The sequence below is a fragment of the Xenopus tropicalis genome, chromosome 10 (genome assembly GCF_000004195.4).
Source record: "Xenopus tropicalis strain Nigerian chromosome 10, UCB_Xtro_10.0, whole genome shotgun sequence".
Lineage (NCBI taxonomy): Eukaryota > Metazoa > Chordata > Amphibia > Anura > Pipidae > Xenopus > Xenopus tropicalis.
This window is the reverse complement of record NC_030686.2, coordinates 42633671-42660634: the sequence shown is the minus strand read 5'-3', so window position 1 is coordinate 42660634 and position 26964 is coordinate 42633671. Positions and strand designations below refer to the sequence as shown.

Genomic DNA, 26964 nt, shown 5'->3' with positions numbered 1-26964 from the left:
CTCCTTTTTACTTGCCCTATGGGATCAGTCACTCTATGGGCAGTGACATCTGCCCTGGGCATCAGGCCCGGACTGGCAATCTGTGGGTTCAGGCAAATGCCAGAGGGGCTGCTGTAAGGTGCCATAGTCACTATTTATTGGGCTGGGGGGGGCTGTTTGTGCCTCTGGGTACTTGGAATGCCAGGGCCCAGGCCCAGACTGGCAATCTGTGGGTTCAGGCAAATGCCAGAGGGGCTGCTGTAAGGTGCCATAGACACCCACTATTTATTGGGCTGGGGGGGCTGTTTGGGCCTCTGGGTACTTGGAATGCCAGGACCCAGGCCCAGACTGGCAATCTGTGGGTTCAGGCAAATGCCAGAGGGGCTGCTGTAAGGTGCCATAGACACTATTTATTGGGCTGGGGGGGCTGTTTGGGCCTCTGGGTACTTGGAATGCCAGGACCCAGGCCCAGACTGAAAATCTGTGGGTTCAGGCAAATGCCAGAGGGGCTGCTGTAAGGTGCCATAGTCACTATTTATTGGGCTGGGGGGGCTGTTTGGGCCTCTGGGTACTTGGAATGCCAGGGACTATTTTGTATCCCAGTTACCCCCTTGATAATGCCACTGAGGAGAACTCCCTGCGTCCAATAAACAAACTGCTCATTATTGTTTGGTACTGGGATTGGTGTAGGGGTTCTGGTTGGCATTGGTATGTGGGTGCAGTGGCGGCACTGGTAGTACCAAACCCCACAGCCTGTGTTAGTTTAACCAAAGCAGACGAGCTGCAGGGCTGGAGCAGCAACTGAAAACAAGGAGGAAGACAAGATTACTAATAGTAGAAGTGGGCTAGTTCTACTTAGTGGTGGATTGGGGTTTTATCTATGGGATATAAAGGTAAGTTTAACACATGAAAATAATGTTAAGTGGAAGAGACACCTAAACACAGGCATAACTTGTCTTTTATTGGTTGCCTCCAAAACCCTACCCAACATTAGCAAAAGGTGTTTTTAAATAAAAGTAACATGTTTTTCTGAAAGAAGCATAATATCCAAAAGTGCCAGTGTTTTTAATTTCTTGGTGCTACTGACTCCTTTTCAGTGACTGCTAATATCCTTATCATTTACAGTAGGGGGTACATTATCCCTTATAATACATGAGTGATACTCAGAGTTCTCTGTATAACTCAGCCTGCAGCCTTGTGCCTTTATATGGGCACAGAACCCCTCAGTGACTGCTAATATCCTTATCATTTACAGTAGGGGGTACATTATCCCTTATAATACATGAGTGATACTCAGAGCTCCCTGTATAACTCAGCCTGCAGCCTTGTGCCTTTATATGGGCACAGAACCCCTCAGTGACTGCTAATATCCTTATCATTTACAGTAGGGGGTACATTATCCCTTATAATACATGAGTGATACTCAGAGTTCCCTGTATAACTCAGCCTGCAGCCTTGTGCCTTTATATGGGCACAGAACCCCTCAGTGACTGCTAATATCCTTATCATTTACAGTAGGGGGTACATTATCCCTTATAATACATGAGTGATACTCAGAGTTCCCTGTATAACTCAGCCTGCAGCCTTGTGCCTTTATATGGGCACAGAACCCCTCAGTGACTGCTAATATCCTTATCATTTACAGCAGGGGGTACATTATCCCTTATAATACATGAGTGATACTCAGAGTTCCCTGTATAACTCAGCCTGCAGCCTTGTGCCTTTATATGGGCACAGAACCCCTCAGTGACTGCTAATATCCTTATCATTTACAGTAGGGGGTACATTATCCATTATAATACATGAGTGATACTCAGAGTTCCCTGTATAACTCAGCCTGCAGCCTTGTGCCTTTATATGGGGGGCACAGAACCCCTCAGTGACTGCTAATATCCTTATCATTTACAGTAGGGGGTACAGTATCCATTTTAATACTCAAGTATGATACCTTGAGTGAACACGTAATAGCAACATAATTAAACTCGCAATATGAATTAAGTTCCATTTTTATGTTCGCTTTTCCTTTAAACCCCTTTTTACTGTTCCATAATTACCGGCAATGATAGCTGAGCCAGATGTATGATTTATTCCTCAGGTTAGAGAACAATTCTGTAATCGCTTCTCTTCTTTGGCTTTTGTGAACGACCTTAATGATTCAGAGGAGAGAATGCAGCCAAGAACCACAGCCAGGCTTTGTGTATAATGAAGTCCAGCTCGTTATCTGGGAGATTTTCGTTCCCATGATTCAGTTACTCCAAACGGGAACTCTGAGCTGTTGCAGGATTGAAATTTGGTAGAGATGAAGAGCTTACTCTCTGTGAGTGTCCTGTTAGGCTAATGGCACACAAGGCATATTCCAGGGCCTCCCCTTAGATACACAGAGTGGGGGTCAAAAGGCACATCCAGACTGGGATTCCAAGCACCCAGAGGCCCAAACAACCCCCCCCCCCCCAGCCCAATAAATAGTGACTGTCTATGGCACCTTACAGCAGCCCCTCTGACACTTGCCTGAACCCACAGATTGCCAGTCTGGGCCTGGGTCCTGGCATTCCAAGTACCCAGAGGCCCAAACAGCCCCCCCAGCCCAATAAATAGTGACTGTCTATGGCACCTTACAGCAGCCCCTCTGACACTTGCCTGAACCCACAGATTGCCAGTCTGGGCCTGGGCCCTGGCATTCCAAGTACCCAGAGGCCCAAACAGCCCCCCCCAGCCCAATAAATAGTGAGTGTCTATGGCACCTTACAGCAGCCCCTCTGGCATTTGCCTGAACCCACAGATTGCCAGTCTGGGCCTGGGTCCTGGCATTCCAAGTACCCAGAGGCCCAAACAGCCCCCCCAGCCCAATAAATAGTGAGTGTCTATGGCACCTTACAGCAGCCCCTCTGGCATTTGCCTGAACCCACAGATTGCCAGTCCGGGCCTGCTTATAGGCAACTGAACTGTTGGTGGACAAGGGTAAATTTCAGTAACTGTGAAAATTACCCCCAGCCTAAACTGATCTTCTGTGGCACCTGATGGGCCTTATAATCCCTACACAATGGAATCACTAAAGGGGTGGGGTAGCTGTGAGTTCTGTCCCTTGCTCTGGATGTGCTAGTATAAGTGCAACTGGAACAAGCTGCTCGTCTTCTTATCAGTGCTATAAATCCTTTCTATCAAGCTGGTCAGGCTCACTTTCTGTCATAAAGGGCTCATACTGTTTCCATGTGGGTTTCAAGGGGCTGTTGACTTGTGGGATAGACAATTTGGGTAACACTCTCAGTACAAGTGAGGGAATACAGGGGTAGGGGAGATAGCTCTAAGTACAAGTGAGGGAATACAGGGGTAGGGGGGATAGCTCTCAGTACAAGTGAGGGAATACAGGGGTATGGGGGATAGCTCTCAGTACAAGGGAGGGAATACAGGGGTAGGGGAGATAGCTCTCAGTACAAGTGAGGGAATACAGGGTTATGGGAGATAGCTCTCAGTACAAGTGAGGGAATACAGGGGTAGGGGAGATAGCACTCAGTACAAGTGAGGGAATACAGGGGTAGGGGAGATAGCTCTCAGTACAAGGGAGGGAATACAGGGGTAGGGGAGATAGCTCTCAGTACAAGTGAGGGAATACAGGGGTAGGGGAGATAGCTCTCAGTACAAGGGAGGGAATACAGGGGTAGGGGAGATAGCTCTCAGTACAAGTGAGGGAATACAGGGTTATGGGAGATAGCTCTCAGTACAAGTGAGGGAATACAGGGGTAGGGGAGATAGCACTCAGTACAAGTGAGGGAATACAGGGGTAGGGGGGATAGCTCTCAGTACAAGGGAGGGAATACAGGGGTAGGGGAGATAGCTCTCAGTACAAGGGAGGGAATACAGGGGTAGGGGAGATAGCTCTCAGTACAAGTGAGGGAATACAGGGGTAGGGGGGATAGCTCTCAGTACAAGTGAGGGAATACAGGGGTAGGGGAGATAGCTCTAAGTACAAGTGAGGGAATACAGGGGTAGGGGGGATAGCTCTCAGTACAAGTGAGGGAATACAGGGGTAGGGAGGATAGCTCTCAGTACAAGTGAGGGAATACAGGGGTAGGGGAGATAGCTCTCAGTACAAGTGAGGGAATACAGGGGTAGGGGGGATAGCTCTCAGTACAAGGGAGGGAATACAGGGGTAGGGGAGATAGCTCTCAGTACAAGGGAGGGAATACAGGGGTAGGGGAGATAGCTCTCAGTACAAGTGAGGGAATACAGGGGTAGGGGGGATAGCTCTCAGTACAAGTGAGGGAATACAGGGGTAGGGGAGATAGCTCTAAGTACAAGTGAGGGAATACAGGGGTAGGGGGGATAGCTCTCAGTACAAGTGAGGGAATACAGGGGTAGGGAGGATAGCTCTCAGTACAAGTGAGGGAATACAGGGGTAGGGGAGATAGCTCTCAGTACAAGTGAGGGAATACAGGGGTAGGGAGGATAGCTCTCAGTACAAGTGAGGGAATACAGGGGTAGGGGAGATAGCTCTCAGTACAAGTGAGGGAATACAGGGGTAGGGGAGATAGCTCTCAGTACAAGTGAGGGAATACAGGGGTAGGGGGGATAGCTCTCAGTACAAGTGAGGGAATACAGGGGTAGGGGAGATAGCTCTCAGTACAAGTGAGGGAATACAGGGGTATGGGGGATAGCTCTCAGTACAAGGGAGGGAATACAGGGGTAGGGGAGATAGCTCTCAGTACAAGTGAGGGAATACAGGGGTAGGGGAGATAGCTCTCAGTACAAGTGAGGGAATACAGGGGTAGGGGGGATAGCTCTCAGTACAAGGGAGGGAATACAGGGGTAGGGGAGATAGCTCTCAGTACAAGTGAGGGAATACAGGGGTAGGGGAGATAGCTCTCAGTACAAGTGAGGGAATACAGGGGTAGGGGAGATAGCTCTCAGTACAAGTGAGGGAATACAGGGGTAGGGGAGATAGCTCTCAGTACAAGTGAGGGAATACAGGGGTAGGGGAGATAGCTCTCAGTACAAGTGAGGGAATACAGGGGTAGGGGGGATAGCTCTCAGTACAAGTGAGGGAATACAGGGGTAGGGGGGATAGCTCTCAGTACAAGTGAGGGAATACAGGGGTAGGGGAGATAGCTCTCAGTACAAGTGAGGGAATACAGGGGTAGGGGAGATAGCTCTCAGTACAAGTGAGGGAATACAGGGGTATGGGAGATAGCTCTCAGTACAAGTGAGGGAATACAGGGGTAGGGGAGATAGCTCTCAGTACAAGTGAGGGAATACAGGGGTAGGGGAGATAGCTCTCAGTACAAGGGAGGGAATACAGGGGTAGGGGGGATAGCTCTCAGTACAAGGGAGGGAATACAGGGGTAGGGGAGATAGCTCTCAGTACAAGTGAGGGAATACAGGGGTAGGGGGGATAGCTCTCAGTACAAGGGAGGGAATACAGGGGTAGGGGAGATAGCTCTCAGTACAAGGGAGGGAATACAGGGGTAGGGGAGATAGCTCTCAGTACAAGGGAGGGAATACAGGGGTAGGGGAGATAGCTCTCAGTACAAGGGAGGGAATACAGGGGTAGGGGAGATAGCTCTCAGTACAAGTGAGAGAATACAGGGGTAGGGGAGATAGCTCTCAGTACAAGGGAGGGAATACAGGGGTAGGGAGGATAGCTCTCAGTACAAGTGAGGGAATACAGGGGTAGGGGGGATAGCTCTCAGTACAAGTGAGGGAATACAGGGGTAGGGGGGATAGCTCTCAGTACAAGTGAGGGAATACAGGGGTAGGGGGGATAGCTCTCAGTACAAGTGAGGGAATACAGGGGTAGGGGGGATAGCTCTCAGTACAAGTGAGGGAATACAGGGGTAGGGGAGATAGCTCTCAGTACAAGTGAGGGAATACAGGGGTAGGGGAGATAGCTCTCAGTACAAGGGAGGGAATACAGGGGTAGGGGGGATAGCTCTCAGTACAAGTGAGGGAATACAGGGGTATGGGGAGATAGCTCTCAGTACAAGTGAGGGAATACAGGGGTAGGGGGGATAGCTCTCAGTACAAGTGAGGGAATACAGGGGTAGGGGAGATAGCTCTCAGTACAAGTGAGGGAATACAGGGGTAGGGAGGATAGCTCTCAGTACAAGTGAGGGAATACAGGGGTAGGGGGGATAGCTCTCAGTACAAGTGAGGGAATACAGGGGTATGGGAGATAGCTCTCAGTACAAGTGAGGGAATACAGGGGTAGGGGAGCTCTCAGTACTAGTTGATCCAGGGACTGGTCCGATTGCCATCTTGGAGTCAGGAAGGAATTTTTTCCCCTCTGCGGCAAATTAGAGAGGCTTCAGTTGGGGTTTTTGCCTTCCTCTGAGTCAACTAGAAGTTAGGCAGGTTATATATAGGCATTATGGTTGAATGTGATGGATGTGTGTCTTTTTTCAACCTAACTTACTATGTTATGCTATGTAAAACTTAAGCTTTTTGAAAAGTAAACATCATTTCAAGCAACTACAATATACATCAATTAAAGAATATGCAACCTTTCCATGATTGTTAATGTAATAATATGTTTGGACTGTTTGGAACAGTTCCCTAAGCCCCGCCCCCTGTTCCCCTGCTGATCTGGCTGACTACTTTGTGACTCAAAGAAAATGTAACAGTAGTCGCCTGCCCTCAGCCTTCAGCCTGCCTCCTCCCAATCCCACAATCCCCTGCACACGTGATGTCAATAAGGTAAGGAACAATAAGGATCAGTGCAATGCATTGTGGGTTATGTAGTTCCTGCATGCTGTCTGTAAGCTGTAGAGAAGTTGGTATGATTTGTAACATCAATGTTTTAGTCCCTCCTCCCCTGCCAGGATTCCAAATGATGCAGAAAGTGAGGAACTGTTTTGCAGCTGGATTTCAGCATATACAAATGATATGTATTCAGACTTTTTGAATGAACAGATGACAGGGATAGGGATATTAGGGGTTTCTGTGTTGTGTGGGGCTCTGTAACATAGGTTTGGAAGCCAGAGTTCCCCTTAGAATTTAGAATAAAGTCCAAAATCTGACTCCATTTAGAATAAAGTTCAAAATCTTGTTGTTGACTTGGTATTGAATTGTTGGTGCTCAGGCGTTGCACATTTAGTTCTGTTTGCAGAGGAGCAGGATTGTTAAGGGGATCTGCCCCCCAAATGTTTCCCCTCTCAGAGTAATGGGATAGTGGAGAAGATATAATCTGCTAAAGATGTAATGGAGCGTTCCGTGGGCCAGGCAGCCGCCTTATGGGAAGTCCTGTACAGAGAAGAAGCAATTTAGAGAACCTTCCGATGGAACATCTCTATCCGCAGCAGCCGGTGACGGCACTAAACGCCATTGATTTCCCCCCCGTCTCTGTGTTTCAGGGAGGAATACATTGATTTTAATGCAGCAGAAAAGAGTGAACGTTTAACCAGAAGGCAAGCGCTTAGAGGGACTTTGATTGGTCTTTAGCCCGGCCTGTCTCTTTAGCAGATCATCTCCTTGTAATTAGAGAAGCGGGCGGTTTATTACAGATCTGTGGGATCATTGATTTTTTTTTTTTTTTTAACCGCTGTTTTCAATATGTAGAAGCTTAACATGATGGTCCTTATTATCCGCTCCTAAGCTCAGGTCCAATCATGAACAAGCACAGGCTGGCCGGGTGTTGTTGAACTACAGCTGCTGAGGTTGGAGGGCCACATACTCCAATGCAGGTTCATTTCATATAGTTACATAGGGTTGAAATAAGACCAGAGTCCATCAAGTTCAACCCTTCCAAGTAAACCCAGCACCCACATTTCAGTCATATCAGCCAGGGAGCTCACTAGACATAGATATCCCCTTGGAATCTTAGGATCTTTAGAAGCCCCCAGATACAGGGAATTGGTTTTTGTTACCCCTGCTGCTCCTTTTCCTTTCTAAGCCGCGAAGTACTGTTCCGCCATTTTCCACCATTTTCAACCAATTCCAATGGGTTTCCATCATTGGCAGCTTTAAGTCTTTTTGATTAGATTAACCCCTCCCCTGTTGATCGGTAGCTCTGCCCAGTGATTGGCAGTTCTGTTACTGTTCTGCTAGGAGAATTAGGATAATGTGTGAGGATAGGGGAAATAATAGCTGGGAGGGTGGGCCTTAGGTCTGTGATTTTCTGGTGGGCCCCTGGCATCCCAGTCCAACACTAAAACTACAATAAGTCAATATAAATCACTTCTTTGCCCGTTGTATATATTGTCTGGCTGACTTTGTGTCTTTTATGTAAAAGTGGCCTTATAAGCCACAAAATTGGCATATAATTAGGTTCTTTCCAGGACTGGGGTAGTTAGATAGCCAAGTATAGCTGGGCATCTAATGATGTGACAAAGCGTTATACTCTCAGTAGTGGGCCTGACTATGGCCTATCCAAAGCTAAAAAGTGCCTGACGCGCGTTTTGATAAAGCCCCTATGTGAGGAGGGTGAAATGCATCATGTATTTATGTTTATTAGCAGCCCTGGTGGGTACCGCGGTGCATACAGCTGAACTGCAGGCAGTATTGTTTGATTAATTCTGCTTCTTATAAACTGTATAACTGAATGTAAATGGGAATATAGAGCTTGCATTTCCTGCTGCCTGAAGCCCCAGTGCAAGTATTTTCCTCCCATTAGTGCTGCTGTGTGTATGCGCTGTTGGTGCCATTATCTGGCTCATAGAGCTGCTGTGTGTATGCGCTGTTGGTGCCATTATCTGGCTCAGCCAGTTGCACCCATAGAGCTGCTGTGTGTATGCGCTGTTGGTGCCATTATCTGGCTCATAGAGCTGCTGTGTGTATGCGCTGTTGGTGCCATTATCTGGCTCATAGAGCTGCTGTGTGTATGCGCTGTTGGTGCCATTATCTGGCTCAGCCAGTTGCACCCATAGAGCTGCTGTGTGTATGCGCTGTTGGTGCCATTATCTGGCTCATAGAGCTGCTGTGTGTATGCGCTGTTGGTGCCATTATCTGGCTCATAGAGCTGCTGTGTGTATGCGCTGTTGGTGCCATTATCTGGCTCATAGAGCTGCTGTGTGTATGCGCTGTTGGTGCCATTATCTGGCTCAGCCAGTTGCACCCATAGAGCTGATGTGCGTATGCGCTGTTGGTGCCATTATCTGGCTCAGCCAGTTGCACCCATAAAGCTGCTGTGTGTATGCGCTGTTGGTGCCATTATCTGGCTCATAGAGCTGCTGCAGGGGAATTAGAAAAGTTCCCAAAGACCTGATTTGGCTATTAAACCTGGGAGTGGGGCATAAGGGAAGGGACCTGCCTTTCCAAATTATATTCATTATTATTGTGGGATGTATAGTGCAACCCATTTCTATTTCTTACTCTTCCTACCAGCGCCCCCTAGTTACAGAGTTATGTAAGCAGCTTTCATACATAGCATCCCTCAGAGCTGGCATCACATTGGCACTTCATGTGGACGACCATTGTTCCAGTAGTTGCTCCAGTTGCTTTACCTTCAACAAGTTTCCCTTAGGGTGAAGACACACAGGGCTACTAGTAGCAGCTACTTGTCACGGCTACTAAAACAGACAATGCTGATCATTTACTGATAATTGTCTCTGTGTGTGTTTTAGCAGAGGCAATTCTCAGTATTGTCTATGGCAGGGGATTTTCTGGAGTTTAGTAGCCTTAAAAAAATAGCTGCTACTAGTAGCTCAGTGTGTCTTCACCCCTAGGGCGACCCTTAGTCGCCCGCGAACATGGGGTTTTGTCAGGTTGGAGCTGCCAAACAAATCTTGGATATTTTGGTTAATCTAGGGATGCACCGAACCCACCCCGATGGATTCAGCCAAATCCCGAACCAAACCTGAATCCTAATTAGCAGCAGAAAAATTCTAACATTTAACCCTTTAAAATGCTTATTAGCATATGCAAATTTATGATAATTCGGATTTGGTTTGGGCGGGACTGTGCATTTGGCCGAAACCGAATACTTAAAAAAAAAAAAAAAAAAAACAAAGGCTGGATTTGGCCCAAATCCAGGATTCGGTGCATCCCTAGGTTAAACTGAATAATGCAGGAGCAGACTAGCCCACTACACCCCCGGTGGCCTGCCGGCTAGCCCACTACACCCCCGGTGGCCTGCCGGCTAGCCCACTACACCCCCGGTGGCCTGCCGGCTAGCCCACTACACCCCCGGTGGCCTGCCGGCTAGCCCACTACACCCCCGGTGGCCTGCCGGCTAGCCCACTACACCCCCGGTGGCCTGCCGGCTAGCCCACTACACCCCCGGTGGCCTGCCGGCTAGCCCACTACACCCCCGGTGGCCTGCCGGCTAGCCCACTACACCCCGGTGGCCTGCCGGCTAGCCCACTACACCCCGGTGGCCTGCCGGCTAGCCCACTACACCCCGGTGGCCTGCCGGCTAGCCCACTACACCCCCGGTGGCCTGCCGGCTAGCCCACTACACCCCCGGTGGCCTGCCGGCTAGCCCACTACACCCCGGTGGCCTGCGGCTAGCCCCTACCCCGGTGGCCTGCTTAGCCCACTACACCCCCGGTGGCCTGCCGGCTAGCCCACTACACCCCCGGTGGCCTGCCGGCTAGCCCACTACACCCCCGGTGGCCTGCCGGCTAGCCCACTACACCCCCGGTGGCCTGCCGGCTAGCCCACTACACCCCCGGTGGCCTGCCGGCTAGCCCACTACACCCCCGGTGGCCTGCCGGCTAGCCCACTACACCCCCGGTGGCCTGCCGGCTAGCCCACTACACCCCCGGTGGCCTGCCTTTAGCCCACTTTGCCTGCCACTAGCCCACTACACCCCCGGTGGCCTGCCTCTAGCCCACTACACCCCCGGTGGCCTGCCGCTAGCCCGCCGACACTCTTGGGGCCTATCCCTAGCCCACCGTCCCATGCAGCAGGATTTGATTGTTGTTTCTTTCCAGAGCCAGGGATAGTGTGAAACCAGGACACTAGAATTACAAGCCACCGGGGAGGGGGGGGGGGGTTAGAAAGGCAATTATCTTTTCATCAGAGTGCTTGCCAAGGATTGATGTCTGGTTTTCCCTGCAATTAGGCTTTCCTGAGAAAGATCAGGCTAGGTGTCCATTAATAACCAAAATGTACAATCAGCTGTAGGAGAGACAATTCCATGATTTATTGCTTAGTGGAGAGAACATTGCTGTAATCACCCTTCGGCTTTGACTGGATGATATAGTGAAGCTTGCACAAGCCAAAGCCAGGGAGGACTAAGCCAAAGGCAACTCGGAGAGACAAGCCAGCGTTAGCCTATGGCTTCTGCTAAGTGGTACCCAGCAGGTTTAGTTGACGGCTGGGGATTCTGGGAGTTGCAAGTGTTGGATTGTGCTTTATCTTCCCTTTCATCACTAAGGCACGGCTATAGCATGGTATGTAGCAAGCACTATTATACGTATTGTTATATTCTTCACATATATCGCCATAGATACAGATGGAATCCCAAGGGCATGCCATACATACAGCACATTATTACAGCACTAAACACATAGGACTAAGGATCATATATTAGATCAGAAGTGACTTATTATCCTCACTATTCTTCCGCCCCACTGCCATGTAAAGCATCCAATATCTAGGCACTCCTTGTGTTCGCTAAATAACTTACAGGCCTTTGTCCTCTGCATGAATTCTACACCTCAAACGTTGCATCTATAGCTCCAACCACTGGCCCTTGTTCCCTCATAGGTATGGCCACCATGCTTTTCCAGCTTTGGCATTGGGGATGATTTTAGGGGGAAAGCGTCAGGAAAGTGCTAGATGGTAACCGACCCCATGTTGCATGTTGGTGAGAGCAGCTCTTTGCATGAAGGCTTGGTGTTGTCATTGGCCGAGGTATGTTTAGTTTTCAGTGTTGTGATTGGCTCAATAACTTGTAAATCAATAGTGTAAATGTACATACAACCTTAACTCCAGACCATCAGGAGCCAGTATCTACAACCTGTTCTACACAAGTTCTTACTCCTAATGCCCCCCACGGGTTATAGTTCAGCCACACAGGGATAGATTGAACTCTTCAGCCAAATGCCATTGGTCACATTCCTTTTATAAAGAGTGTGCTGGTCTGTATCCTAGGCCTTCACCCTGCAGTAATTGCTTTTCATCCGCAGCCATGTCTTTCCGCCACAATGATAAGGCAGACTCCTACCTAGCCCCTGGGGAGCCGTGGGTGCTATTATCTACTATAGCTGTGTGCCTGAGAGCAGGAGTAGGTGGGGAAGCCGGCAAGACAACTGAGGATCGATCCATCACAAATGGACGAGAACGCTCAACACATAATAGCACCGGCCGCTGCCGAAAATGTTCTGGTAATTACTTTTGTAGCTCTCCAGTGGGGGCAGCAATTCAAACATCAAATTGCTTACGGAAGAGGCAAGAAGATTATACATTGCTTGGAGCAGGATTCATGCTGTCTATGGGATTTCTTATTCTTTGCTAGGTAATATTCAATGAAGGGAGTGTATTCTTCTTCCTACCCGCTACTGTCTACTCCATGGTGTCTGAATGCTGATGAGACCTAGTGAGGTTGAAACATCTGTCGCCAAATGGACTTTCTGGGTCTTCAGTAACCCCAACATGTGTTCTTGCCCTTGTTCTTTGCAGCAGGCACTCACCTAAACACTGGATATATTAATATTGTGTGATGATTGGATGGACCCTTAAGGTGGCCATACACACGCTGCGGTTTTGTACAATATTCGGTGCATGTATGGTGGGAGGCGAGGCAACCGACATCGGCAAAAGTTTTATATATCAGTTCAAAAAATGATCAGGTGCCTTTCAGGTGTCCATACATAGGCACAATGCTAATGCTGAATTGTCAGAGGTAGAATTATTTTGTTTCTACCAGCATATCTCATGATTCTGCTCTTAATGTTACTAGAGAAAACATAATTATGACCACTTTAATTTGACTCATAACCCACCGCCCACATTGAAACAGAAAGATTAGGGCAGACAAGAAGCTACACCAAACAGTAAAGATTTAATGGAGGGGAACCCTACTAGAAATCTGGTGGTACACATTCCCTCAGGAGACCCATACTCGGGTTACTCCAACGTATTTGTAAAGGGATAATGCTCATTTATTCCACCGACCTGAGTCTCATTTGGATCCCACCTAGCCATGGACTTGTGTTGGTTATTCCAAAGGCCACAGTCCACCTATGGCACCTTGCCCTATGCATTTGACCTACTTGGCTTCATCATAGGAGTAAGCATCAACTCCTGCTGCCTCTACAAGTTTATATAGGGCGATAATCGGAGTCTACCCATCTCTGTAGTGCCTAAGCCTGCACTTGTATTCAGCTACCTGCCCAATATCTGCATGGCACTGGGTACTTGGCCTCCTTCTGGTTTGTGCTACTACCCTACCCAGTATAGAGTTCTCACAACAAAGACTCATGTTCTGGGCCTCCCCAGCAACTTCTGACTTGCAATTGTTACAACTCTGGGGGGGCGACAACTGTAATTCTTCCCCAAAAACTGCCCCACATTCCAAGCCCTAGTAACATAGGTTTGGGGGATGGAAAGCTATTATATCAGGTTGATCTCTATATGACGTCTAAAGTCATGGGCATATATTTGCAGGGCCGCCATCAGAAATCATGGGGCCCCTCACAATAAAGTTTTCTGGGCCCCCCCTCCTCCCACACCCCCAATGGCCCCTCCCATCAGGGCCCCCTAAAACATTGGTGTCCAGTAGTTACATTTTGCATTGGTGCCAGGGCATGTACCCCCTAAATTATTGCTAGCCAGCCTAGGGCCCCCTAAAACTTTGGTAGCCAGTGCCCCCCTAAACAGGCCCCCCCAACGCATTCTCCAGTTTCCCCCAGGCCCCCCCCCCACAAAGCATTCTCCAGCTTCCCCCAGGCCCCCCCCACCCCAAAGCATTCTCCAGCTTCCCCCAGGCCCCCCCCCCCCCACAAAGCATTCTCCAGCTTCCCCCAGGCCCCCACCCCAAAGCATTCTCCAGCTTCACCCAGGCCCCCCACCCCAAAGCATTCTCCAGCTTCCCCCAGGCCCCCCCACCACAAAGCATTCTCCAGCTTCCCCCAGGCCCCCCCCCACAAAGCATTCTCCAGCTTCCCCCAGGCCCCCCCCCCCCCACAAAGCATTCTCCAGCTTCCCCCAGGCCCCCACCCCAAAGCATTCTCCAGCTTCCCCCAGGCCCCCCCCCCACAAAGCATTCTCCAGCTTCCCCCAGGCCCCCACCCCAAAGCATTCTCCAGCTTCACTCAGGCCCCCCCCCCCCCAAAGCATTCTCTAGCTTCACTCAGGGCCTGCTGGCTGCCGCGGTGTCCTCCGATATGTGCCGCGGCTCCCTGCTACTTCTGCGCTTTTATAAGGTTGCGCCCCGTGTGTGTGTGATGTCAGCACGCACGGGCGCAACCTTATAAAAGCGGAGAAGTAGCGGCACATAGCGGAGGACACTGCTAGAGCCGGAGGAAGTGAGGGCCCGGACTTGATTAAAGTGGGCCCGAGCTAAGAAAACTTTAGCGCGGCCCGGCCGGGCCCCCTTTAAAGCTAAAAATGCCCAGGACGATTGTCCCCCCTGTGCCCCCCTGATGGCGGCTCTGTATATTTGGCAAAGATGTGTTTTGATTGGATACTTACTGATCAATGAGAGCAAAGGAGGTTCTTCCAAGGGATTTTCGGCAACTTGTTTTCTGTTGCGACTTGTTTTTCTGTTGGTCACTTTTTACAGATAAACACTGTATCCTCCTTTGGAATTTTTTCAAACCATCATCTGTCTGCCTCTAATCTCCGAAATGAAAGCGACTGCTTCATGCAGTGCCGAGTGTTAATCAAGCTGTCTCTCAGGGGCTCCCAACTGTTTGGAATGCAAAGCTCTGAGCAACGTTGTGAGCGGTGAGGCTGGCAGCAGAGCTGGGCATCTTGGAGGATGGGGGAGCAAAGAGTGTGAAAATACCACTTTGAAATAAAATAAAATCAGATACAGTACATTTAATTTTGTAGAATTGACGTACCCTTCAATTTAGACAGGGATATTCTGAGACGGTGAGCAACTGGTCCTCATTTATTATTTTTGTATGGTTTTCTACTTAGGTTTTTCTGTGTTCAGCAACTCTCCAGTTTGGGATTTTAGCAGCCATCTGGTTGCTAGGGTCCAATCTTAACCCAGTGTGAGGAATAGGAGAGGCCTGAATTGAAAGATAAGTAATTAAGAGTTACAATAACATTTTAACCTTTTAGTATTTGGGTTGCCGGGGTCCATGACCCTCACCACTATTGCAAAGTTGGAGCAAATAATTCAAAAGCTATAAAAATGCAAGACCAAGAGAAAAGTTGCTAAGAATAGGACATTGTAGACATACTACATAATCTACCCCTTCCTACCCCCAGCCTGGCAAGCTGGCCATGCACAGAGAAAGCCACTCTTATGGCAAGGTCACTAAACAAGTAGATCTCTCCCAGTTGTGACCACCCACGCTCTGGGCCAAATTGGTTTGATCTGAACCTTGTCCTGGGCCCACCTGTGCCAATGTGGTTCTTTTGCAACAGGATTTTTAGATCTACCCAATAGATATCTGGATGATTTTCAGTTGTTTGGCTGGTTGATGGGCCACAGCCAGTAAAGGTGGCCATGCACAACCTCGCCATCTACGGTGGGCGATATGGGGCTAATTCCATTGTTTTGCCCTAGCCCAAATGTGTAAATTAAAGGAACAGTAACACCAAAAAATGAAAGAGCTTTAAAGTAATAAAAATATAATGCACTGTTGCCCTGCACTGGTAAAACTGGTGTGTTTGCTACAGTAACACTACTATAATTTATATAATAAGCTGCTGTGTAGCCATGGGGGCAGCCATTCAAGCTGGAAAAAAGGAGAAAAGGCACAGGTTACATAGCAGGTAACAGATAAGCGCTGTAGAATACAATGGTGTTTTATCTGCTATGTGTCTGTGCCTTTTCTCCTTTGAATGGCTGCCCCCATGGCTACACAGCAGCTCAATTATATAAATTATAGTAGAATTTCTGAAGTAAACGCACAACTTTTACCAGTGCAGGGCAGCAGCACATTATATTTTAGTTACTTTTATACACTTTCATTTTTTGGTTGTTACTGTTCCTTTAAAATGGCGAGTAAATGGGACCAAGGACTCCATCAATGAGCCAATGAAGTCCCTGATCTGAAAGGAAACTCAAACCTGCCCAAATGAGATTTGACCAGATATCAGTCAGGTAGGCCCATACACAGGCAGATAAACTTCCTAATTGGTCTGAAGGACCCGAATCAGCATCTGAAATCTGCCCGTGTATGGGCACCTTTAGAGGCTGACTACACAGCTAGCAAGATGGAACTCCAGGCACATTGTACAAACTGCATGCCTAAAAATACAAATTAAAGGTTATATTTTACCAGTCGGCCCTTTAATCACTAACAAAGCATAACCAGGCCTTTTTCCTCTCACTCCAGCAAGACTTTGTGGAGGCCACAAACAGCTCTTTGTGGGGGGAATCAGTAGCGAACAATGCAAATGAATGAAGCGGGGAATAATTGCTATTTACTTTCCAAGGCTCTCTCATCATTATTCGGATGCCTGTCTCCTTGGAAACCCCTTCCGCTGCCAGCTGCCGAGCGCTTCTCAAAGTGATTGACATTGTGCGTTTATGAACCTGCGCAGGTTGGGCGTCGGAGCTGCTGATAGGCCCCGGCGTGTATCAGAGAGCGGAGGAGATATTATGCGTTAGAATACTGGCCCTTTAATGCTGCTAGTTTAACCGAATGGGCTAGTCGGGGGTGTTAAAGAGCCAACGCGCATCTTCTTCCTGTAGGGGTTCAGCCTCTGACCAGTTCTGGACCAACAGTATGGATTCCAGGGACATTTAAATAACAGAACGTAGGCCTCGGAAGCTTGGCATCGCCCACGTGTGGCACCGTTTCAGTCGCTCAATCTTCCACAGAGTAATTGACCTGCTGATCACAATAGACTGGCTGATGAGCGTGGAATGTAGGCATGTGTGCTCGCAGGTGTGAGCAGTGAATAGCGGCCTTATTTGCTTCTCTTACCGGCGGAACCGCAGCTGTCAGTCACATCTCGCCAGTCGGGATTGCCAAAAATTGTAATGCGCTAAATCAGGGCTGTCCAACGGGAGGCAGGTGGCTCTTTGAGGGCTTTTAATGGATTCCAGCGTGGCCAAGATCTCCATAGACAGGAGAAAGGAAGATGGAATTGGTATCAGAAAGAAATATTTCCACCTTTTCATATTTTTAATATTTTATGTATGTATAACTTTATTTATAAAGCGCTACAAGGGTACGCAGCACTGTACAATCTTACAATATACACAATTACACACAGGGAGGAGAAGTGTTATAATAAATACAATAAATAAGTATAAATACACAGGGAGTAAGTGCCATGTGGTATGAGACACAGAAGGAAGGAGGTCCCTGCCCCGTAGAGCTTACAATCTAAGTGGCTGTAACATACAGGCACAAATTGGATTTATTGATATGGTCCTATATAACTACATATATACGTCTTATTTAGAAGATGAGTATTTAGGTGCTCTTATTTTTGTGCTTCTCTACAACTCCAACAAACCCTTTCATAAGGTCCTCTGGGTTTATTGGGCCCCTAGCCAACCCACCTATTCATGTATGGGTGCAGTTATGTGCGTTGGCAGGGTGGGTGCCATGCAGTGGGCTCAGTCACAGGGCCCTGCCTGGAGAAATCCATTCCATTCATTCATGTTTAGGGTGGCTCTCCTATTCCATACTAATACCATCGGCACCAAGTGTTACGTTTATTGCAAGTAGCAACCCTAGTCATATTGTGCAGTGCCCGCTCCATATACCCGCTTAACTCCCATCACCTGTGGATACACAGTGACTGCAATATCCCTCTACATCAGTGTTCCTCAACCAGTGGCTCGTGAGCAACATGTTTTGCTCCCAGTGGCCTCAAAGTATGTGCTTATTTTTTAATTTCTGGTTAGGAGGCAAGTTTTGGTTACATAAAAACCAAGTATTATGCCAAACAGAACCTTCTGTAGGCTGACAGTCCACATAGGGGCAATTAAATAGCCAATTAAAGCTCTCATTTCTACCCCTAGGAACCTTTTCCATGCTTGTGTTGCTCCCCAACACTTTTTCTATTTAAATGTGGCTCACGGGTATTAAAGGTTGGGGATCCCTGCTCTACATCATGTATGTCTCTCCCACAATGCTCTGCGAGACACCGCAGTTGAGGAGAATAAGGGGCAAGGGATGGAATTAATTAGCCAGCACCTGGGAAAAGGGAGTGGTCAGTTCTGAAACCAGCCCAAAACTAGCCAAAACCCACTTTGAGAGTAGCCCAAAAATAGCCTAATATGCTTAATGAAAAAAATGTCTAAAAAACATTCCTTTTTAAAGCATATAATCACTACCCATGCCCTGTGCCCCCTCTCTAGTTGGGGGGGGGACCATGCTGTGACTAAAATAGAAGGATTTGGTTTATTCCTTGCTTTCACTTTGGAAAATGTATTACTGGTATGGGATCCCTTATCCGGAAACTTCCCGTCTTCCATAGACTCCATTTTAATCAAATAATACAGAATTTTAAAACTGATTTCCTTTTTCTCTGTAATAATAAAACAGTACCTGTACTTGATCCCAACTAAGATATAATTACCCCTTATTGGGGCAGAACAGCCCTATTGGGTTTATTTAATGGTTAAATGATTCCCTTTTCTCTGTAATAATAAAACAGTACCTGTACTTGATCCCAACTAAGATATAATTACCCCTTATTGGGGGCAGAACAGCCCTATTGGGTTTATTTAATGGTTAAATGATTCCCTTTTCTCTGTAATAATAAAACAGTACCTGTACTTGATCCCAACTAAGATATAATTACCCCTTATTGGGGGCAGAACAGCCCTATTGGGTTTATTTAATGGTTAAATGATTCCCTTTTCTCTGTAATAATAAAACAGTACCTTGTAATTGATCCCAACTAAAATATAAATAATCCTTATTGGATGCAAAACAATCCTATTGGGTTTAAATAATGCTTTACTGATTTTTTAGTAGACTTAAGGTATGGAGATCCAAATTACGGAAAGACCCCTTATCCGGAATACCCTTGGTCCTGAGCATTCTGGATAATGGGTCCTATACCTGTACCAAGTTTGCCATTTGAGTGAATTCCCACAACAGCCAAATGCATTTCCTGTGCCCGCCCCCACTCCTCATAGATACAGCGCTGCCCATATGTACAGTCAGTACAGTATATTGTTTATCATTAGGGTTAATGTATTTTTCTGGCCGGTGTATGGCCACCTTTACATTTAGCCTGTGGCAGACTGGGTGCTTTGCCTAAACTCCCCGAGTGCCTTAAGCCTTAACTCTAAATGTTTTCTGCATTTACTTTTTCATCCCTCTCATCACCGTATTCACCCTGTTGTTGTTCTAAAGCAGCGGGCACACTGGGGCTCATTATCAAACCAGGCGCAAAGGCCAGATTGTGCCCGAAGGTTCCATTTTGTCGTCTCCCTTGGGAATAAATTATCAGTCACTTCTCTTTGATTAATCTGTGATCATATTCATCTGCAAAAAATAACCGTAATGAGAAGTAGCAACAGATGGCCGGCAGCTTGTCGGAGCTGGGCTCGCTGTGTAGCGCTGGAGAGGGAGAGAGGTGGAATGTTTCCAGTGACATTTTGCTGTTATTTGTGTAAAGGGGAGAGAGTATCAAAAGGAGCTCGTTCCAAGCGTTCAGAGATGCGTCATTAATGTAACGAAAGCAGCGACTTGTGCTTTTATTACTGTCATTAACATTGGTTTGACCCAAGTGTGGCTTTGTCCGGGTCGAACCAAGTGAAGTTGTTCTGGGGGGTCAAATGTCGGATCATACAGGGGGCCTATGGAGACCTGTCTAAAAAGCACCACGTCGGCACTCTTTGCCTGACCGATATCTGGGGATATTGATAAGGAAGGGCCCCCTGTGTGGCTTGATAAGCAATGGCAATAATTGTCGCCCCATGTATGGCCAGTTTACAGTCTCAATACTTTTAGATGAGATTCTGATTGGCCAAGATGTGTTTCCTTTCCTGTACCCAATAAGACAGCAGTTAGTAGTACTGTCAGAATAACCAAAGAAAGCATCTGATTGGTTGTTTTGAGAAGCTTTGGCCCCCAAGGCAAGGTAGACTATCTGCATCACCCCAAGGTCCCACCATTTAACTGTGTCAGAAAGAGTTAGTGGTGGATACAGAGCAGCTGACGCAGGCAGGAGAGCCAATAAGCCAGTGTAAAGATGTGTCACTCACACGCGTGCGCCTCTGCCTACCACACAATTGTGTCCCCTAACATAATACTGGCCCTCTTTTTCCATACCCTATAGAAAAATACAGAAAAGTGACAGTTACTCTGGGGCCGTCCATACTGACACCATTAGGAGAGATTGGCTATTGTGGTGCATTTTGATTAGGCCAATTCTGGGACTTACCGGCCTTACCAGCCCATAGCCCCATGGCAGATAAAGGTGTCTGTGAGAAGCAGTTCAGAACTCTGCCCATGTAACATAATAATATAATGGTAATACTTGAGCAGGGCTTCAGATTTCATTATATATCGTATAGAATATGTACAGTAACACATATGAATGGCTGCTGTGTGTGTATCCCTGTTACTATCACGTAAATGGAGTTTGCTTGCCCTAATGATGCCTCATTGTGTGTTTCAGGAGCTGGATGCTGACCGCATTGTGCTCACCAAGATGAAAAAAGCATCCAAGTCCCAGCACAGCACAGGAGAAGGTAAGTTACTGAGCAAAATACACTGGGTACGGTACAGTGGCCTCATAGGGCAACATCCCAGTCTGAACTGAATGCTGAATGGTATTCACAATCATTAACAATTTATTAAGAATGAGTTTGAGTTAGAGAAGGGTTACAAGCTACTTCTCAATAACAGGTATGGGGCCCGTGATCCAGAATGCTCGGGACTTGGGGTTTTCTGGATAAGGGATCTTTCCGTAATTTGGATCTCCATAACTTAAGTCTGCTAAAAATCATTTAAATATTGAATAAATCCAATAGGGCTGTTCTGCCCCCAATAAGGGGTAATTATATCTTAGTTGGGATCAAGTACAGGTACTGTTTTATTATTACAGAGAAAAGGGAATCATTTAACCATTAAATAAACCCAATAGGGCTGTTCTGCCCCCAATAAGGGGTAATTATATCTTAGTTGGGATCAAGTACAGGTACTGTTTTATAATTACGGAGAAAAGGGAATCATTTTTAAAAATTAGAATTGTTTGCTTATAATAGAGTCTATGGGAGATGGCCTTTCCGTAATTCAGAACTTTCTGGATAATGGGTTTCCAGATAAGGGATCCCATACCTGTAATACTTCTATCCAGTAGCAATGCAGTGTCGTGCCCCTTTACTTGCTGGGAAGGCGCAGCGGCAGACAAACCATGACAGTGTTGATATAAAGATTAGAGTCTCAGCTCGCCCCCTGCTGTCACATCGGGACGGCACCACGTTCTGCCTGGGCTCACAATGCCTGAAGTGCAAGATGTTGATAAGGTGACATGTATTTATATAATTCCCAGCGTGAGCGGCAGAAAATGGTGCTGTAAGGTCGGGCAGCTCTAATGCATTATTTTTTTTTGGGTCATTTTAGAGGCAGCAGCTGGGTCCCCTCCTCTGACTGCGCTGAAGGCTGTAATGTCTCTAGGTTACTGTCAAAAATAATTACTATGTAGACGTTCTGTGGTGTCCTAGATCTGCCGGCTGATAAACAAGTGCGGGACCTCTGTGAGAAAGCAGGAAATGGCTTGTCTTTATATATGTATGTTAAATGGATAGAGGTGCCAGTTAGCTGGAAGGCATCCAGTATAGAGAGCAACCCTACCTAAATGGCTGAACTGCAACCTACAGCCTTCTATCTTGCATCACTCCTTGTCATAGTTGACCTGTGGGAGCCTCATGGTTGGGGGGGGGGAGGTAGTCATTTGCCATAACCAGCATTACAGGCCCAGAGGCCAAACCCCATTCCCCATGACATACCACATGGTGCTCCTACAGTAGTGCCTGGGGCTGATTGGCTGCACACAGGGGCACTGGCCCCCGGGGTTTCAAGTAAGTGATTTATAATCACCGTAGGGGGGTTTCTAACAAATTGGTAACCCCCCCCCAGTGATTATGCCTTTGCTTCCCTTACTATATTGGGTATTTTCTGCTGTCAGGCTCAAGGAGACATTTAATGGCATGAGTTTAAATATACTCAGGATTCAGGTTCATGCTGCTGTGACTCCTCCATCCACCCACCCACCCAAGCCGTGTAACTGACATGTTCCCACGGTGACTCATTGTCTCGTGCAGATGGAGGAGTAATTGCTTTGAATTAAAGGGAAAGTATATTCTGTGTATAATTATGGTGGATCTTTCCTTTTGTTTCTCTAAGGCCTATGGAGCATTCTGCATTTTTCACTTGGTAAATGTAACTAGTACAGTATGAGGGTATAGCTCAGAACATTCCTTCTCTGTATATTTGTATTTGTACATATGGGTAGGAGGTGCCATAGTGTTTCCCTTAGACAGTACAGTATGGGGGTACAGCTTATTGTGTGCCCAGAACATTCCTTCTCTGTATATTTGTATTTATACATATGGGTAGGAGGTGCCATAGTGTTTCCCTTAGACAGTACAGTATGGGGGTACAGCTTATTGTGTGCCCAGAACATTCCTTCTCTGTATATTTGTATTTATACATATGGGTAGGAGGTGCCATAGTGTTTCCCTTAGACAGTACAGTATGGGGGTACAGCTTATTGTGTGCCCAGAACATTCCTTCTCTGTATATTTGTATTTATACATATGGGTAGGGGGTGCCATAGTGTTTCCCTTAGACAGTACAGTATGGGGGTACAGCTTATTGTGTGCCCAGAACATTCCTTCTCTGTATATTTGTATTTATACATATGGGTAGGGGGTGCCATAGTGTTTCCCTTAGACAGTACAGTATGGGGGTACAGCTTATTGTGTGCCCAGAACATTCCCTCTCTGTATATTTGTATTTATACATATGGGTAGGGGGTGCCATAGTGTTTCCCTTAGACAGTACAGTATGGGGGTACAGCTTACTGTGTGCCCAGAACATTCCTTCTCTGTATATTTGTATTTATACATATGGGTAGGAGGTGCCATAGTGTTTCCCTTAGACAGTACAGTATGGGGGTACAGCTTATTGTGTGCCCAGAACATTCCTTCTCTGTATATTTGTATTTATACATATGGGTAGGAGGTGCCATAGTGTTTCCCTTAGACAGTACAGTATGGGGGACAGCTTATTGTGTGCCCAGAACATTCCTTCTCTGTATATTTGTATTTATACATATGGGTAGGGGTGCCATAGTGTTTCCCTTAGACAGTACAGTATGGGGGTACAGCTTATTGTGTGCCCAGAACATTCCTTCTCTGTATATTTGTATTTATACATATGGGTAGGGGGTGCCATAGTGTTTCCCTTAGACAGTACAGTATGGGGGTACAGCTTATTGTGTGCCCAGAACATTCCTTCTCTGTATATTTGTATTTATACATATGGGTAGGGGGTGCCATAGTGTTTCCCTTAGACAGTACAGTATGGGGGTACAGCTTACTGTGTGCCCAGAACATTCCTTCTCTGTATATTTGTATTTATACATATGGGTAGGAGGTGCCATAGTGTTTCCCTTAGACAGTACAGTATGGGGGTACAGCTTATTGTGTGCCCAGAACATTCCCTCTCTGTATATGTGTATTTATACATGCCTTTTCTACACTTCAATCTTTCTAGAGCACATCACACACCTGGAAGTTTACATCACAACACTGGAGAAGCTGTCGTCAAACTGTAGGGATAATGGCGAGGAGGCGCTAAGCATGGCATTTAGTGCATTCGCGGAATTATCTAAGGAGCTCTTGACACCGATGAGAAACGTGGTATGTCCTGTGGCCTTGGCCTGAGTACAGTATATGGAAGTGTTCTGTATAGGCAGGGAGTGAGCGCCACATCTGTCCACGTGAGACCAACAAAAATATGTGGCCATTATGTTGGTGAAGTCGGGTGAGGGAGCTGGCATTATGGGGCCGGACCTGTTGGAGGATATACAAGTGTCTGGGGGGGGGGGTAAAAACCTACAAAGCATTTTTCCTTATGGGTCATGTTTAATCCAAGTTATACAATACAATCTCCTGTGTGTGAATAGCAGGGGAACCTCCAGGTTATGGGGGTGGTTCACCTTTGTATGTTGTAGAAAGGCCAATGCTAAGCAACTTTTCAATTGCTCTTCATTATTTTTTATAGTTTTTGAATTATTTGCCGCCTTCTCTTAGCAGCTTCCAAACGCGGGTCACTGACCCCGGCAGCCAAAAACCTATTGCTCTGTAAGGCTCCAGTGTTATTGTTAATTTTTATTACTGGTTTTTCTATTCAGCCCCTCTCCTATTCATATATCAGTCTTTCAGTCAAACCACTCCCTCGTTACTAAGGTAATTTGAACCCTAGCAACCAAATAGCTGCTGAACCTCCAAACTGGAGAGCTGCAGAACAAAGACTGAAATAATTTTTAAAAAAAAGTACAAATAATACAAAATGAAGACCAATTGCAAATTGTCGCAGAATATTACTCTCCCTACATCCATACTAAAAGTTCTAAAACTCTAAGGGCAGATGGTGGATCTGCTCCCCTTTATTTATTATGTGTCGATGCTCAGAATGCAGTTCATGTTTTTATCTAAAGCTTATATTTATATATATATATGTATTTTTTTTTTTTTTTTTTTTACAGTTACAGAACTTTAATCACAACATTAATTACTTTCTCAACTCTCTGGTGAAAGGGGACCTGAAGGAAGTGAAAGGGGTGAGTTACTGACAGGGTGGGACTGGCTCCCAGAGGGGTAAGGGGCCGCCCAGAGTAGTACCATTAGGTTGGGCAGGCCTGGCACAATACCAGTGGGTCTCCCAGCCGGCACCAGTAAAGGCCAATCCTTTGCTTGTACCACATACAGGTAGCGCTACCTACAGCCACTCGTTTTGAAGCTGTTTCAGGGTATTTTTTAGGCGTTAGGAGGCCCTGTCCCTTCCTGGTTACTTTTTTGACAGTCGTTTGCTCCATGGCAACAAAATAGTCTGTGCTGGAACCCATCGCCTTTATTTCTGCTTATTTGGTGAATTGAGTTTCCTCTTTATTGTGACTTCCTTCCTTCCTATTAAAGGGCACCTATAGCCGTGCAACAATGTAGAACTGCTACTCTCAGCTCTTTTGCAATTAACATTGCAAATGTTTTCATGGTTAATGTATTTAATGTACAACAGGACAATCAGGGCAATCTGTGGGTTCAGGCAAATGCCAGAGGGGCTGCTGTAAGGTGCCATAGACACTCACTATTTATTGGGCTGGGGGGGCTGTTTGGGCCTCTGGGTACTTGGAATGCCAGGGCCCAGGCCCAGACTGGCAATCTGTGGGTTCAGGCAAATGCCAGAGGGGCTGCTGTAAGGTGCCATAGACACTCACTATTTATTGGGCTGGGGGGGCTGTTTGGGCCTCTGGGTACTGGGAATGCCAGGACCCAGGCCCAGACTGGCAATCTGTGGGTTCAGGCAAATGCCAGAGGGGCTGCTGTAAGGTGCCATAGACAGTCACTATTTATTGGGCTGGGGGGCTGTTTGGGACTCTGGGTACTTGGAATGCCAGGACCCAGGCCCAGACTGGCAATCTGTGGGTTCAGGCAAATGCCAGAGGGGCTGCTGTAAGATGCCATAGACAGTCACTATTTATTGGGCTGGGGGGGCTGTTTGGGCCTCTGGGTACTTGGAATGCCAGGGCCCAGGCCCAGACTGGCAATCTGTGGGTTCAGGCAAATGCCAGAGGGGCTGCTGTAAGGTGCCATAGTCACTATTTATTGGGCTGGGGGGGCTGTTTGGGCCTCTGGGTACTTGGAATGCCAGGGCCCAGGCCCAGACTGGCAATCTGTGGGTTCAGGCAAATGCCAGAGGGGCTGCTGTAAGGTGCCATAGACAGTCACTATTTATTGGGCTGGGGGGGACTGTTTGGGCCTCTGGGTACTTGGAATGCCAGGGTCTATTTTGAAGCCCAGTCCAGGCCTGACAGGAGCTCCTAGTGCCCTTCTGTTGAGACTGCAGCTGGACAGAACCACAAAAGCTTCATTACCTGATACAGTCTCTTGACACTCTGCTTAGTTCACAAAGCAATAGAACTCATCAGGGATGTGTCAGGGGGAGCTGCCTGCACTAAAGCAACAGAGGGCTCCTGTCTCACATCATCATATTGTCGGGGAACAACTGCCGATATCATGGCAATAAAGGAATAGTTAATGTCATTACATATATGCTCAGAAAAGCAATATTACATTGTTTTCCTAACAATGTAGGTCTCTATAAAAATATATTGCAGAAACAGCTCATATGTAAAACCTGCTTCATCTAAATACAACATTTTCATAAAAATATACTATTTTAGTAGTATTTGCTATTGGGTAATCCTAAATAGAAAACTGCCATTTTAAGAATTAAAGGCCGCCTCCTGGGATTATAGGAGTCACAGTGCACACAAACAAGCCAAGGCAAACATACATGCTAGGCCCCTTCAGCCAATGAATGGACAGAGTTCTGCCTTTTGCTCCCACACTACTTCCTGTTACAGTTAGAGCTGCATCACTTCCTGTCAGCTGATCTCTGAGGGAGCACACAGCCCATCACTAAATGGCGGCTCAAGGGAAAGGATGTAAAAGGGCAATATTTACTGATATATATATTCCAGTTTGGTGAGATTCTTTAATAGGTCATTTAACATAATATAAACTGTCTGTTGGTTACGTATTCATTCTGGGGGTATAGTTTCCCTTTAATAATAAAAAAAAAAAAAGCTGTAATTGTCCCCCAACAAGCACTGGCACAGTGGTCGTGGCTTCTTGTAGTGGCATTCCCAGAGATTAGCCTTCCCGATTAAAGCACCAGCTTCACAACTGTTGGGAAGGATAAGCATTGTGGCAGAGCAGGG

General features: G+C 47.0%; 1 protein-coding gene across 3 annotated transcripts in view; it reads left to right on the top strand.

The window, feature by feature from the left end:
- The window catches only part of LOC100489773 (arf-GAP with SH3 domain, ANK repeat and PH domain-containing protein 2-like), a 58983-nt gene that overhangs the window by 10407 nt on the left and 21612 nt on the right, over window positions 1-26964 (top strand). For all 3 annotated transcript variants that reach the window (XM_012952644.3, XM_004918506.4, XM_004918507.4), the window contains exons 2-4: window positions 20632-20704; window positions 23736-23881; window positions 24730-24804. In XM_012952644.3, coding sequence (XP_012808098.1) covers window positions 20632-20704; window positions 23736-23881; window positions 24730-24804 — 294 coding nt within the window. The remainder of the gene's footprint in view (window positions 1-20631; window positions 20705-23735; window positions 23882-24729; window positions 24805-26964) is intronic.